The sequence below is a fragment of the Helianthus annuus genome, chromosome 17 (genome assembly GCF_002127325.2).
Source record: "Helianthus annuus cultivar XRQ/B chromosome 17, HanXRQr2.0-SUNRISE, whole genome shotgun sequence".
NCBI lineage: Eukaryota > Viridiplantae > Streptophyta > Magnoliopsida > Asterales > Asteraceae > Helianthus > Helianthus annuus.
The window spans coordinates 59,770,449-59,784,934 of NC_035449.2; the positions used below are offsets into that span (position 1 = coordinate 59,770,449).

General features: G+C 34.8%; 2 protein-coding genes across 4 annotated transcripts; both read left to right on the forward strand.

Moving 5' to 3' along the window:
* Positions 1-7,470: 7,470 nt before the first annotated feature.
* Positions 7,471-12,609, forward strand: LOC110926498 (proline-rich receptor-like protein kinase PERK9). Of its 3 annotated transcripts, none has more exons than XM_022170266.2 (9): positions 7,471-7,691; positions 7,955-9,086; positions 9,158-9,568; positions 10,096-10,179; positions 10,296-10,366; positions 10,461-10,537; positions 10,612-10,759; positions 10,937-11,098; positions 12,143-12,609. In XM_022170266.2, exons 2-9 carry the CDS (start codon positions 8,072-8,074, stop codon positions 12,335-12,337), a joined length of 2,163 nt encoding a protein of 720 aa, XP_022025958.1. In that variant the 5' UTR covers positions 7,471-7,691; positions 7,955-8,071; the 3' UTR covers positions 12,338-12,609. The 3 variants fall into 3 exon arrangements, with proteins under 3 accessions (XP_022025958.1, XP_022025959.1, XP_022025956.1); XM_022170267.2 differs by having other exon boundaries at positions 7,997-9,086; XM_022170264.2 differs by lacking the exon at positions 7,471-7,691 and having other exon boundaries at positions 7,774-9,086.
* A 127-nt stretch (positions 12,610-12,736) lies between these two features.
* On the forward strand, positions 12,737-13,615 carry LOC110926499. Its single transcript, XM_022170268.2, has one exon. It carries the CDS (start codon positions 13,015-13,017, stop codon positions 13,450-13,452), a length of 438 nt encoding a protein of 145 aa, XP_022025960.1. The 5' UTR covers positions 12,737-13,014; the 3' UTR covers positions 13,453-13,615.
* Positions 13,616-14,486: the final 871 nt, after the last annotated feature.

Below are 14,486 nucleotides of genomic sequence, written 5' to 3' on the forward strand. Positions count from 1 at the left end.
ACGATTGAATTGTTATCTAAATAAGGAAACAATAAACGTTGCTGAAATCATGGCTGCTTCCATTGCCTCTCCATTTGGTATCGATCACCACCTTCACTACAGTTAGTATATGTGCTTGAAAAGGAATACATACATTTTATGAAATTGGATGCGTTTTATGGAATTAGGTATACTTTTCAATTACATAACAATCGTTAGTACTGTAACTATGTAGGACTTTTTTTTTTCAAATTTATGAATGTTAACTCGGCAGTTCATGTTGCATCTCAGTATGGTCAGACATCCTTCTTGAATTAGATTAAAATTTGGTGCGCTCTGATTAAAATGCAGAAAATACGCTACACAGGGCATGTGAGACATCCATAATTATGGTTTCAAATCTGTTTCCTGAGTTATTTACAGTTGTAGCACACTAAATATTTAATTTTTCTATTGAGTTGGTATATTGGGATTAAATACTGAACTGGTGGAATTACAGCAAGTACAGGTTATGCTTCAAGCTGTCTCGATCTCTTCGGAGGCGGACAGGTGGCTTTGGGAGGTATGAAAAACAGAATTGATAAATTTAGAGAAAATGTGGTTGAAAGATGATAACCCAATAGTTGAGGATCTCATTCTACAGCTTCCATAAATTCAGTGGTGTTTTCAACTAATGCTTCCTAGATGTTTGAAGACCGACAAATGTCCAAAGAAGCAGCACTGTGGACATTTGTCGTTCTTTGTCGGTCTTCAAACATCTAGGAACCATTATTTGAGAACACCCCTGCATTTATCGGAGCTGTAGAATGAGATCCTCCACTGTTGGGTTATCATCTTTCAAACCCATTTTCCCTAAATTTATCGATTTTGTTTTTCATGCAGGGATGTAATGCAATTTCAATGGTCAGTAACAACAGTGGTTCAGCATCTACAGCGGATTCAACATCAGTATTTAGGGCTCAAATCTATTTGGTAAGCTCATTTAAGCCTTTAAATTTATCACCATCTTAAGTATTTTATGTGGATACTTTTGTTCAAGATTATTAAATAAATTGATTTGAAGCAATTGACACTGTTCTCAGATTTTTTTTTATTGAAACTTCTAACTGTTTTCATATAGGGTTGTGAATGAGATCTACAACAACAAGAACAAAGAATGGCTCTAAGGTTGCACACCAAGTGTTTGAGATATAGCCTGAATAAGTAGAGTTCAATTGATGTTATGTGCATTTGGCCGATGACCCATGTTCAAGGATGCCTTATGTTTCAGACTATACGAAGATTGCCTCTTGGTTATTATAAGGCTAAATTTTAAATTAATATGGTCTCATTCGTTAATAATCTTATAATTATACTTAAGCAACTATGAAGAGCCAATATCTAATCATCAATGCACCTAATGACAACAAACCATAAACAAAGCAAGAAGATCGGAGGCATTCTATTCTTTTTTTATTACATATAAAGTATAGGTGGAAATTCTGACCCGTATCTTTATAGAAGGTCAATTAAGGTAATATTTAATCTATAAAATGTGATATGTTGTGAGGATACATCTGTTATCTATCTCAGGTATGGATTTTCCGTTGCTAATTTCGTGTCAACATAAATCTGATTCTTATCAGTAAAGTTATTCTAGAAATGCTAGGGCTTTTATAGTTATTTGTTTATTTATTTTTTTGCAGTAGGCTTTGTATGTTTTGTTGGATTTGTTAGCCAATGGAATCATGTTACCCTAACGTCGACATCAGATCATCCGGAAACCATCATTGAGCCATCACAATCTTTCTGTTTACATCTCAGGTAACAGTTTTCCTTAATTCATCTCGACACTTAGGTTGTTATGTATGATTTTTGTTGTGGTTTTGAAACTTACGGGATAGTAATTGTCAATTTCAGGTAGGTTGGGTATTGAGACCAAGAAATTCAGCGCCACTTGTAGTTACGGTTTTAAGGTCAGTCAATTATTGGCTTGAAACAGAGACAGAGGACCTTTGTTTCTGAATGTATTGTAGCTTCACTTATGACTTATGCCTGATGTTATTGTCATGGTAGGAGAGAGCGATTGGATTTGTTGTCTAAAATGGGTTTTTATTTTTTTGTTTCGATACTGGATACAAGAAAAATTGATTGAAATCGAGACTGAAGCAGACAATCTTCTATTTGCAAGGCACGAGGTAACTAAGTTTCCATCACTTCAAGTGAATATTTTCTCATATTTTAAAACTGATGGAAAAATTGCAACAAACTTCAAGTGTTACACTGAGGTACATCATCATCTTTCTCATTTCTTGCATCACTGAGAAGTTTTTCTGCAATCTCTGTCTCATTTGACATTGCTTGCAGAGTGAGGAAGTTATTGATCACACATTAAGTCTGTTTTTGGAACTTGCATCTGGGTTAGTTTGATTTTATTCAGACATTTATGATGATTTTGGGTAGGAAGTTGTTTTGTTCTTTTTTCTTATAAGTATAGCTTCATTTGTTTAGAAACTTTATAAACCATTTCTATAGGGCCATCTGCTGACCTCAGATTAGAGTTTGTGGCTATTTTATTTGTGCAATGTTTTAAGATTGATCAACTGTTTTTTCAAGTTGTGTGATTGTTACGTTTCTGCTACTCTTATCCGATGTTATGCGAGGAGACACTATCCCCTTCCAAGCGATAACAGAAGTACGAAAAAGCCCCTACATCCTTTTCGTCCGTTTAATGTTGCACACCGCGGTTCAAATGGAGAACTCCAAGAGGAAACTGCTCCTGCTTACTTGGTACATTTATTAAACAATTTCTTTCCTCCTAAGAAAAGTTGACTTTTCTTCGGTTTAGTGTTGATTGTTTCTATCCTAAGAAATATTATGTTGTGTAATGTTAGTCATTAGTTTTCCTGCATGACCAAAAAGGTCAACACTGTGAAGATAATTTATGAAGTTAAAGCAATCTCATTTAACACTTAAAAGTCAGCAATTGAGCATTGTCAGTTAACCGAATGTGATTGAAGAAATTGGTAAAAAGCATTATTCTGTCAGCTGATGTTTATTCATAAGTATAATGCGAATGTGAATTCATTAAATAACTTCACATCATATTTTACATATAGATGTAGGCTTACATTCAATGTTTACGATGTACCCACGTCCATCGGACGGGTGAAGCCCATTTATGCTTTGTGGTCTCAAAACTATGGGTCATTGGGTTGTCATGTGTATCAGCAATCTAATGGCTTACTACTTTATTATGTTTAGTTTCGTCTCAAGCATAATAAAAAATTAGCTAAAAAAGAACTTGGTCAAGCGGGTTAAAAATCATCCATATTTATTTTAATACATGCATTCTCTTAAATCTAAAACCTAAAAGTGGTTACAAGCAAAGACCACTTGACCTGTTTGACAAGTGCTTAAATGCCCTGTACAAGCCAAGCCCACTTAACCTGTTTTGACAAGTGCCAAAATGGGTCGTACAAGCCAACATTTGAATAAGTAACAATTTTTTATGATTTAAAAAAATAGACATAATAATCCTTTTCTTGATTTTAACGATCAGTGAAAAAATTAGAATTTGTGACGATTCACTATATTTGAATTAAAGGATTGCTTTTCGGTTATGAGTGAATTTGATGAAACGAAAAAAAAATAACAAAAGATCAAACGCTAGATAATTTTATATGGTTTCATTAAGTATAATGCGAATGTGAATTCATTAAATAATTTCACATCATATTTTACATATAAACGTAGAGAAAAACTTTTATCATTATACTTATAATACTAACACATACTGTCTTTAACATTGTTTTATAAAGATATGTAACTAAACACAAACAATTTAAATGATATATTATATTCTGTTTTTTAGTATTTGATTTTGATCGTTATTAAACCTACTCATGTGTTCACACGGGTCTTACTACTAGTAGTTTAAATAAAAGGAAAAACAGGTGATGAGGTGAATAATGAGATGATGGTTTGCAATAGTTTATTCTAATAAAAAAGTAGGGTTTAAAATGATAGTTATTTGAAATGATATGACATGCTCATCAGAAGATTTGAATTTTAGACCATCTTTTAGTGTTGTGGGTGCTCAAATTAATAGTTTCATTGGGTAAATTGGACTCAAGTTAATCAAATTATTGAATGTTTAGAAAGTTGACACTTAATGTGTAAGTTATGGAGTGTAATGACATTACGACAATACATCCGTTTTATAATTTTATTAAACGGTTTACTTTACCATAATCTTATTTATACATACATTTTAGTTCATTTTTTTTTATTATATTCGTGTTAGTTTAACTCTTCACTCTTGTGATGGTTAATATCTATATCATAATCTTTGGTAGAATGTTAGTATTTGTACTAATGCAAATAAGTAACAAAGAGCTTGTATCAAGTTCTTATCAAGGTCTGTAGTAAAACTGTTTATCTTCAAGTGGTTAAAGGTTCTACTTCTATGATGAGAATTAATGTAGATTTTGAGCATTGTCAATGAAACCTTTAAGACCACATTTTTTTATAAATTATTAAGAAAAATATAGAGATTTATGTATTTTATATATCCTACATTTGAGTCTATAAGAGCATTCACACTGGAGTCTTCATCTTCATCTATATAATTTAATAAAAAAACACATTTTTCCTAAATTATGTTTATTTTTCAAAAGGCTCACACGTCCAACTCTCCATCTATATCTCTATCTTTCTCATATACACCTATTTTTTCTCTTTCCTACACACTCACAATAAATATATAGAGAGTAAAATATACGTCTCTAAATATAAATGTGTACTTTTAGTATCTCTAAACTTTCCTCTATTATAGAGGTTCCAATATATTGATGTTTGTGTATCAGTATAGAAAAAGTTAATCTCCTTCTTTCATTCGATTTTCTACCTCTAATTGTTTTAAAGCACTTAGATTTGAGCCTTTATATAAGAGAAAATTGCACAAAACGTCCTTTAAGTTTCACTAATCTTGCTGGTTTCAGCCTTAATCTTTAAAAGTTGTCAAAAACCATTCTTTAAGATTAATTTTGTTGCCTGTTTCATCCTTTATCACTAACCCAGTTAATAATTCTTGTTAAATTGCCTAACATGCATAGCATGTGAGGGTAAAACCGTCTTTTCATGCCTTTTATGTTATAACATAAAGGGTTTAATAACATAAAAGGCAAGAAAAGACGATTTTACCCTCACATGCTATGCATGTGAGACAATTTAACAAGAATTATTAACTGGGTTAGTGATAAAGGATGAAACCGGCAACAAAACTAATCTTAAAGGATGGTTTTGGCAACTTTTAAAGATTAAGGCAGAAACCAGCAAGATTGGTGAAACTTAAAGGACGTTTTGTGCAATTTTTTCTTTCTATAATGCTAAAAACCTGCATCTGCTATAATATAATAAAATAAGTTAATCTTCTTTCAATCAGTGTAAAATTATTATTTTTTGATAGAATCGTTCATATATCTCAATATTCAAATTATGATAAATAGATAAAACCCTATGAAAATAGGAATGTTTTGTAATGTAAGTTTTCAAAAAATAAAAAAATACATTGATTGATTGTATATATTTACAAATTTTAGAAAGAGTACAATCAATAAAATAAAAAAAGAGAATGTATTTAGTAACACCCTTAAAAATTTGCTAAATACAACAAACTAGGATTGCGACCCGCCGCAATGCGGCGGGGATTCTTTAGTTATAACTAAGTCAATCTAGGACCCGCACGTTATGTTAAACCTGTCAAACGGGGAAAAAATAGACGATGTAAAAACGTTCACCCACACACGCACGTTGCGTCGTGTTAACTCGCAAAATTTAGAACGAAACATAAAAACGTTAAACTAAAGACGCACGTTGCGATGTGTTAAGTCACAAAATTTAGAACCAAGCATAAAGCGAAAAATTTGTGAAAAATGAAAACTATAAAGGATCAAAGTTGAAAGTAAAAAAAGTTATGAGAATAGATTGCAAAAGATAAAAAGTTTTGGGTCAAAAGTAAAAAAAAAAAAACAAATAGTTTTGAGTTAAAAGTAATTTATGAAATACTTTTGGGTGAAAAACAAAAAAAAAATAATTTTTTTTTGGAAAACCCACAAAGCCAACGTTACGACAACCATATGCATAACCATTTTTTCTTTGAAAACCCCCCAAAGCACACCCGCATTGCGGCGGGGCGTAAAACGGTGTCAAATAATACTAATGTCACACAACCGTCATCGACCACCAATACTGACTCGACCTAGGATGTGCATGTTGCGACGAACTTGTCAAACATGGAAAAATAGAGGTAAAAATGTTGAACCACACATGCACGTTGCGTCGTATTAACTCGAAAAATTTAGAACTATACGTAAAACGAAAATTTGCGAAAGATGAAAAGTTAAGTGACAAAAGTTGTGAAGTTAAATTGCAAATAATGAAAAATTTTGGGTTAAAGTTAAAAAAACAAATTATGTAGGGTTAAAATTGTAAAAGATAAAAACCTTAGGGTTAAAAGTAAAAAATAAACTTTTTTTTTGAAAAACGTTAAACTAAAGACGCACGTTGCGATGTGTTAAGTTACAAAATTTAGAACCAAGCATAACGCGAAAAATTTGTGAAAAATGAAAACTATAAAGGATCAAAGTTGAAAGTAAAAAAAGTTATGAGAATAGATTGCAAAAGATAAAAAGTTTTGGGTCAAAAGTAAAAAAAAAAACAAATAGTTTTGAGTTAAAAGTAATTTATGAAATACTTTTGGGTGAAAAGCAAAAAAAATAATTTTTTTTTGGAAAACCCACAAAGCCAACGTTACGACAATCATATGCATAACCATTTTTTCTTTGAAAACCCCCCAAAGCACACCCGCGTTGCGGCGGGGCGTAAAACGGTGTCAAATAATACTAATGTCACACAACCGTCATCGACCACCAATACCGACTCGACCTAAGATATGCATGTTGCGACGAACTTGTCAAACATGAAAAAATAGAGGTAAAAACGTTGAACCACACATGAACGTTGCGTCGTATTAACTCGAAAAATTTAGAACTATACGTAAAACGAAAATTTGCGAAAGATGAAAAGTATAAGTGACAAAAGTTGTGAAGTTAAATTGCAAATAATGAAAAGTTTTGGGTTAAAGTTAAAAAAACAAATTATGTAGGGTTAAAATTGTAAAAGATAAAAACCTTAGGTTAAAAGTAAAAAATAAACTTTTTTTTTGAAAGTCACCCAATGCATAATGGGCAAGTGATGATGCACAAAATTGTTGCAAAGTTATATATGGAATAATTTCTTATTTAAATTTAAAAAAGGAAATGTTTGATGACAAAATAAAGTTGAATGCTATGTTTTGAGAAGTTAATTAATATCTTAATGTATTCTGAATTCTTAAAGAATTACTAAAAAAACGGCTTGGTTTGATTATTCTACGCTGACATTTTGTAATTTGCACAAGCTGCGTGTACATATCACCATCATCATCTGCTGATTTTGAAGATTATTTGAAGCAAACACCTTAATTTGATGCCCATTCGTCATTATTACAACTTACAAACCCAAAAGTAAGAATGTCACGATCATTACCCTTTTACTGTATTTGACACTTGTAGCGCAGTGATTTTGTCACATCTGTTTGGATTTTGGGGTCGGTTATTCAAACCGCGTGTATTCAGACGATCATTCGAGGCAACTCTTGATCTTGAATTCGTCAAACTCGAGGGTTTTAGGTAATGTTTCTTTCTTGATTTTGTCATCTGACATGCTTATACAGTATACGTCTTCTAGATTGATCGTGTGTTAAGCGTGTCTTAGTTTTTTTTATTTATTTTTTGTATGGCTTTGACTGAAGTGGTATAGATGGTTTGCACATAAGGTGTTCGATGATTTGTCTATGAGAGTGTGTTTGAAAACATTTCTTGATTTTGTTACGTGAGATGCTAGGTATATACATGTTGTAGATTGATTGTTGTTTAAGCGTGTGGTTGTTCAGTTGTAGGTTTGACTGAAGTGATACATATGGTTTGCACTCCAGGTGTTCGATGATTTGTTTGTGAGAGTTTGGTTTGGGAAATTTGTTGATTCGATTTGTTGTTTTAGTTTATTATGAATGGCAAGTGTTTCACCGTCGCCCAATTCGCCACCTTTCAGCAATCCTGCATCACCCCCACCGTCTCAATCACCTCCTTCAACAGCCCCTCCTCCATCATCCCCACCGCCAAGACCACCACCAACATCACCAACACCAGCTTCTAGTCCTCCACCAGCTACTACCCCACCACCACCACCAACATCACCTCCACCAGCTACTAGTCCTCCCCCAACTACTACTCCACCGCCATCAAGACCGCCCATTTCATCACCTCCACCAGCTACCGTCCCACCGCCATCAAGCCCGCCCATTTCGTCACCTCCACCAACCAATTCCCCGCCCCCATCATCACCAATCCCACCAACAAGTTCTCCACCCCCATCATCACCAGTTCCACCAACCAATTCTCCACCACCATCATCACCAGTTCTGCCAACCAATTCTCCACCGCCAGCACCCCCTCCATCAACTAGGTCTCCACCTCCACCTCCATCGTCACCCGCCCCTCCATCTAGGCCCCCACCACCGCCACCGTCATCACCTCCACCTCCCGCTGAATTGCCATCCCCACCACCATCTAATCCGCCCACTAGTTCACCTCCATTACCCTCTTCTAGTCCACCGCCATCAGTTCCGCCAAGGAACCCACCATCTACTCCGCCACCGCCAGTTTCATCCCCTCCTCCAACACGTACCCAGTCACCCCCACCACCTCCTACAAACACATCAACTTCGCCACCAATAGCAGCCACCCCTCCACCTTCCAGACGACCACCTCCACCACCTTCAGATATCTTAATACCACCCCCAAACAACCAAAACAACAATGATACAAGTCCCAATACACCGTCCAGCAATGGAGGCATTGGTACCGCAGGTATTGTTGCAATTGCTGCAGTATTAGGTGTTGCACTCCTTGCAGTTATCATAACAGGTTTATGGTGTCTAATCAAACATAAGAAAAAGGAAAAGATTGCCGGACACAATGGATTCTATGATACACCGACCTCGTTTGGCACTTCACCTAAGTCAGGTAAATAATATCAAATTATTAATCTTTTGCATACTAGAATTTTACAAACTTGTGGTTATGATCTGTTACAGAATCAGGTTTGTTAAAGATACAAGCGTCAACAGTTGAGATCGGAAATCAATCTGGAAACGACTTTGTATACAGTCCAGTTGAGCCTGGTGGATTCGGGAATTCAAGATCAAAGTTTACTTATGAAGATCTTATTGAGGCTACAAACGGGTTTTCCCCGATGAATCTTTTAGGTTCAGGTGGATTCGGTTCTGTTTATAAGGGAATGTTAGCCGACGGGACAGAAGTTGCGGTAAAAGAGTTAAAGATTGGCGGTGGACAAGGGGAGCGCGAGTTCAGTTCCGAGGTGGAAATTATTAGTCGAATACACCATCGTCATTTGGTTTCACTTGTAGGCTATTGCATCTCTGAGAACAAGAGGCTGCTTGTATATGAATATGTCCCTAACAACACACTTTACTTCCACCTTCATGGTAACTAACATTTACCTTTTCTCGAAGAGTAAAATGTCATTTTCGTCCCTGATGTTTGGCCAGTTTTGCGACTTTCATCCAAAGATTTGTTTTTTTCACATATAGATCCAAAAGGTTCAAAATCTTGCCATTTTCATCTGGCTCGTTAACTCCATCCATTTTTCTCCGTTAAGTCAGGGGTATTTTCGCCTTTTTTCTCCTTTAAGGGTATTTTGAATACCTGTACCTTATGCTAAATGCTTGTACGTAAAGTGAAAAAGACCGAATTGCCCTTTAAGCTAACAAAAAAGACAGAAATACCCCTGACTTAATGGAGAAAAATGGATGGAGTTAACGAGCAGGATGACAATGACAAGATTTCAAACCTTTTGGACCCAGATGCGGAAAAACAAACCTTTGGACGAAAATAACAAAACTGACCAAACCTCAGGGACGAAAATGGCATTTTACTCTTTTTCGAATTTACCACATATTTATCCACAAGTGCTTTATTTATCGTCTAATTATGTTGTAACTACATTTCATAGTGTCAGAGCTCGTCTTAGATTGGCCAACTCGTGTAAAGGTTGCTTCTGGTGCAGCACGCGGTATTGCTTATCTCCATGAAGACTGTAAGTGCCGATCTTGTAAAATATGATTATATGAACGTGAAAATTTCTAAATTTACATTGATTTACAAGTTATGCACAAATGTTAATATATGTGTTCAATCTTTACTGTTATGCAGGCCATCCACGTGTTATTCATCGTGATATCAAATCATCAAATATTCTATTAGATAAGAACTTTGAAGCTCGGGTACGCCCTTTTATCATATGCTTAAGTTTTCCCTGTTCTTGTGTTCAAGAATTATCTTTCGGGATTAAGTATTTGTTTGATTCTTACGTCACAGGTTTCTGATTTTGGCCTTGCTAAATTAGCTGCTGATATGTACACTCATATAACAACACGTGTTATGGGAACTTTTGGGTATGTTTAATTATTATTCAAATATCTAATTACCCTTTGTATTTTTGTTTAAATTCTAATTGGATCGATTTCAGATACATGGCACCTGAATATGCTTCAAGTGGCAAGTTGACTGAGAAATCCGACGTCTTTTCTTTTGGCGTCGTTCTTTTGGAACTAATCACTGGACGTAAACCTGTGGATACATCTCAACCGTTGGGGGATGAGAGTCTTGTTGAGTGGGTACGTTACTATCAGACTGGATAATTTCTATTCCTGATAATATTTTTCCAACTAGTTTCGGGCATTTATATGATAATTAATATTAAAGAATCTCTTAATATAGTTTTCTTTAACCATATTTAGTTCCATAGATGACCTCTATATAGAAAAATATTAGATTAACTTTTTATATTTCAGGCTCGGCCACTGCTTAGTCATGCACTTGAAACCGAAGACTTTAAACCGTTGGTTGACCCGAGGCTTGGTATGAACTTCGTTCCAAACGAGATGTTTCGCATGATTGAAGCCGCAGCTGCATGTGTACGCCACTTGGCTACAAAGAGACCACGCATGGGACAGGTACTTTTATATCTTCAAAATGCACATTGATTTGCATGTTATACATAAATATTAATCTATTTGTTCATGAACTTCATTTAATTAGTGAACGAACTAACATGAACTAATTTTTCATTCATTTAATTAAACGAACGAACACGAACACACGATTTGTTCGTTCATTTATGTTCATGAATGTCCGTTTATGTTTGTTTGTTTATGTTCATTTAAATTTTAATAAATACATAAGTAATTATATTTATAAAAATTTTAACATAAAATGGGCTTTCTAACTACTTATATAACAAATATAACTAATTTGTAATTGACTTTCTAGTAATAAAAATGAGATTTCCAATGGAACTTATCATAATTAATCACCAATTTATATAAAAAACTACTTTATGTTTGTTTATGTTTTGACAATTATGTTTGTCTATGTTTGGTTAATCATGTTCATTTTTTGGTTTGTTTTGTGCATGGTTTTAAAAAACGGTTGAGGCGTGCGCCTTGAAGCGAAACGGCCAAAAAACGATTCCGAGGCGCGCCTCAAGGGGTTTATATTGTATGTGCGCCTCAGAGGAGCTGAGGCGCTAGAAAGACTGCGCCTTAGGGATTTTCGATATTTGTTTTTGATGTTTTTGACTTTTTGTGTCAATTTCAAGCAATTTGTGTCTTTTTATGCTTGTTTTTGATGATGAATTTAGTTAGTATTATTACTTTTATAAGATATATAATTTTTATATTTATTTTTTATTCCGCCTCGGTTCGCCTTGAGGCTGACGCCTCGTGAGGCGAAGGGAAAACGCCTTGAAACTCGTTTCCGTTCTTTTAACCTTTTTTGTGTTTCTTAAACTAAGGTTTTAAATGAACGAACATAAACGAACACGAACATGCCCATTTTCTTAATGAATGAACATGAACACGCCTCGGTTCATGTTCGTTCGGTTAGCCTACACATATGACCACAAAGTCAAAATTCATACCCATATGACCACAAAGTCAAAATTCACCACTTTTCTATCAACACTATAATCCACTTTTAATTGTTATTATTTTTTTCAGATTGCGAGAGCTTTCGATAGTTTGGAGACCGAAGATCTAAGCAATGGGATGAGAGTCGGAGAAAGTCAACTATATAACTCTGCACAACAAGATGCGGAGATAAGACTGTTCAGGAGGATGGCATTTGGCAGTCAAAATTACAGCACAGATTTTTTTACTCAAACTAGCTGGCCCCCTATCAGTAACGAAAGGTAAAATGGTAAATATCAAAACTGACGGTATTGATATCGAAACCGACGGGGGATTATTGAAACCGACTTGTATTCTTTTCCCAGTCCAAGGGGGATTATCGAAACCGACGGTACAGATTCAATCTTGAGATCCGATTCTGTATGTAGTTTCCACAGCCAGATATGCACATTCTTTTTGGCTGCACAATTTTTGGTTTCTTGTAAGTAAACATATTTGGGTATTTTTCAACCCTAGTTCAATTTTTTTTAATCATAATAATCACACACCTCCTTTCTCTAGTGATCAAACTGTGTCAATACAATTATTATGTGATTGATATTTCACAACTCTAATTGGTCATAATTTGATAATACATTAAATTTAATGTAAATGAAATAAATGTTTTGTTGTATCATTTTATTAGTAAAATTATATGATACAAATATTTAATTGATAAAAGGAGACAAGATCCGTCCTAGAATGAACCAAAATTTGAGTTAAAGGTAACCTAGAAATGGAAGCAAAAGCTTTCATACTATTCTATTCTATTGACAACACCCACATGCTTGCTTACACTCTACACTTTGTTTCCACCATTTTTAACACAAACTTCCAAGAAAAGAAGGAACCCATTTTCATCACAAGAAAATGAGTCATCTTCTTTCCTTCTCTCCCTCTAATTCCTTACACAAGTTCGGGCCATGGAACAACAAGATTGGAACATGATGTGTGCGGATTGTGTCGTTTTATCATGTTGTTGCCAATGCTTGTTGCTACAACTCCTAGCCTTTGTGTTGCTTAAACTTCCTAGCAAATTGGTCAAGAAAACAAAGCATTACATAAAGAGGAAGTTTGGGAACAAAATGCGTGATGGTGGGAAAATGATGAGAGTGAAAGTGGCTCGGTGTGCAGAAGAAGTTGTGGGGTGTCAAAAACCAAGAGACTCGATGAGGGCTCGAGCACGAGCCGAGAGTTTTCGGCTAGATGGGTTCGATGGGTGCTTGGAGGAGGTGGAAGAGGTGTTGGAGGGGTTTTCTACAAAAGGTGAGTTTGGATTTGGTAGTTTCTGGAGAGGAGATGATGGTATTGAAGTTTATTTTCCGGGTTGTCTTGTAAAACAAGAATTTGGGGTGCAATGATCATGCATTTGGTCCTTTTAAGGGCCATTAACATAATTTTAGCCTATAAATTTGGCATTTCATCCAACTATTACACATTGAATTTATTATGTCTAGTTTTGATTTTTTTTGATACTCACTTCTAACATGCTAAGACAATATCTTAAATTTGACGAGGTGATTACTTCTTTATGTGTGTTGATAATTAGCATTTTTTGGATCATTTGAAAATTTACATGTGGTACCACCAGACATCTCATTTTCCTAAGTAATGATACAAGCATGGGTGGACCTAAGTGCATGTAATCATAAATGTATGAGACCATGCGGTGCGGTCAGGGTAGTGTTTTTGGGGACTATCCGTCACGTAGGCGCCACGTCAGCATGGGTGGAGGACCATTCCTTTGGGGACTACCCACGATTGTGGAGGATAGTTCTCCCCCCTTTTTTATTATTTTTTTTGATTTAGTAAAATAATAAATTTAAACTAAATAAAAATAAAAAACCTACAATTAAAAAAAATACACAATATGATGTGGCAACGGTTTGTCGGCAAAGTAATTGGCGACTAATCTTTCGTGAGCACCTACATGATGTGGCAAGTAATATATAGCAACACATATATAACTTACAAAATAAAAACAACATATTTACTTTTTATAAAATAAAAACAGAAATATAATGAAAAAAAATACAACGCTATAAAATATAAAAATAAAAATATAACTAACCTTCTCGGTCTCTGTTGATGGCCGGCTCCCGTTTCGTGGTTGTGACGAAACTTCCTCATCCTCCTCTTCCTCCAAAATAAGTTGTGCCGCACCGTGTTTATAAAATATTGTACGGCTCCCCTGGTATCCGTCGAACCCGACGAAGAGGAAGATGACATTGTCTATTTTTTAGAGAAGGAATTTTTGTAAACGGGTTTTTTTGAAGATAAATGTTTTGAGAGTGTGAGTGGATTTGTGTATAAAAAGGTTAAATGAATGGGTATTTGTAGGTTTTAAAAAAAAATTAATTTTTTTTTTAAAAATAGCCGTTCAACGGCATTATAT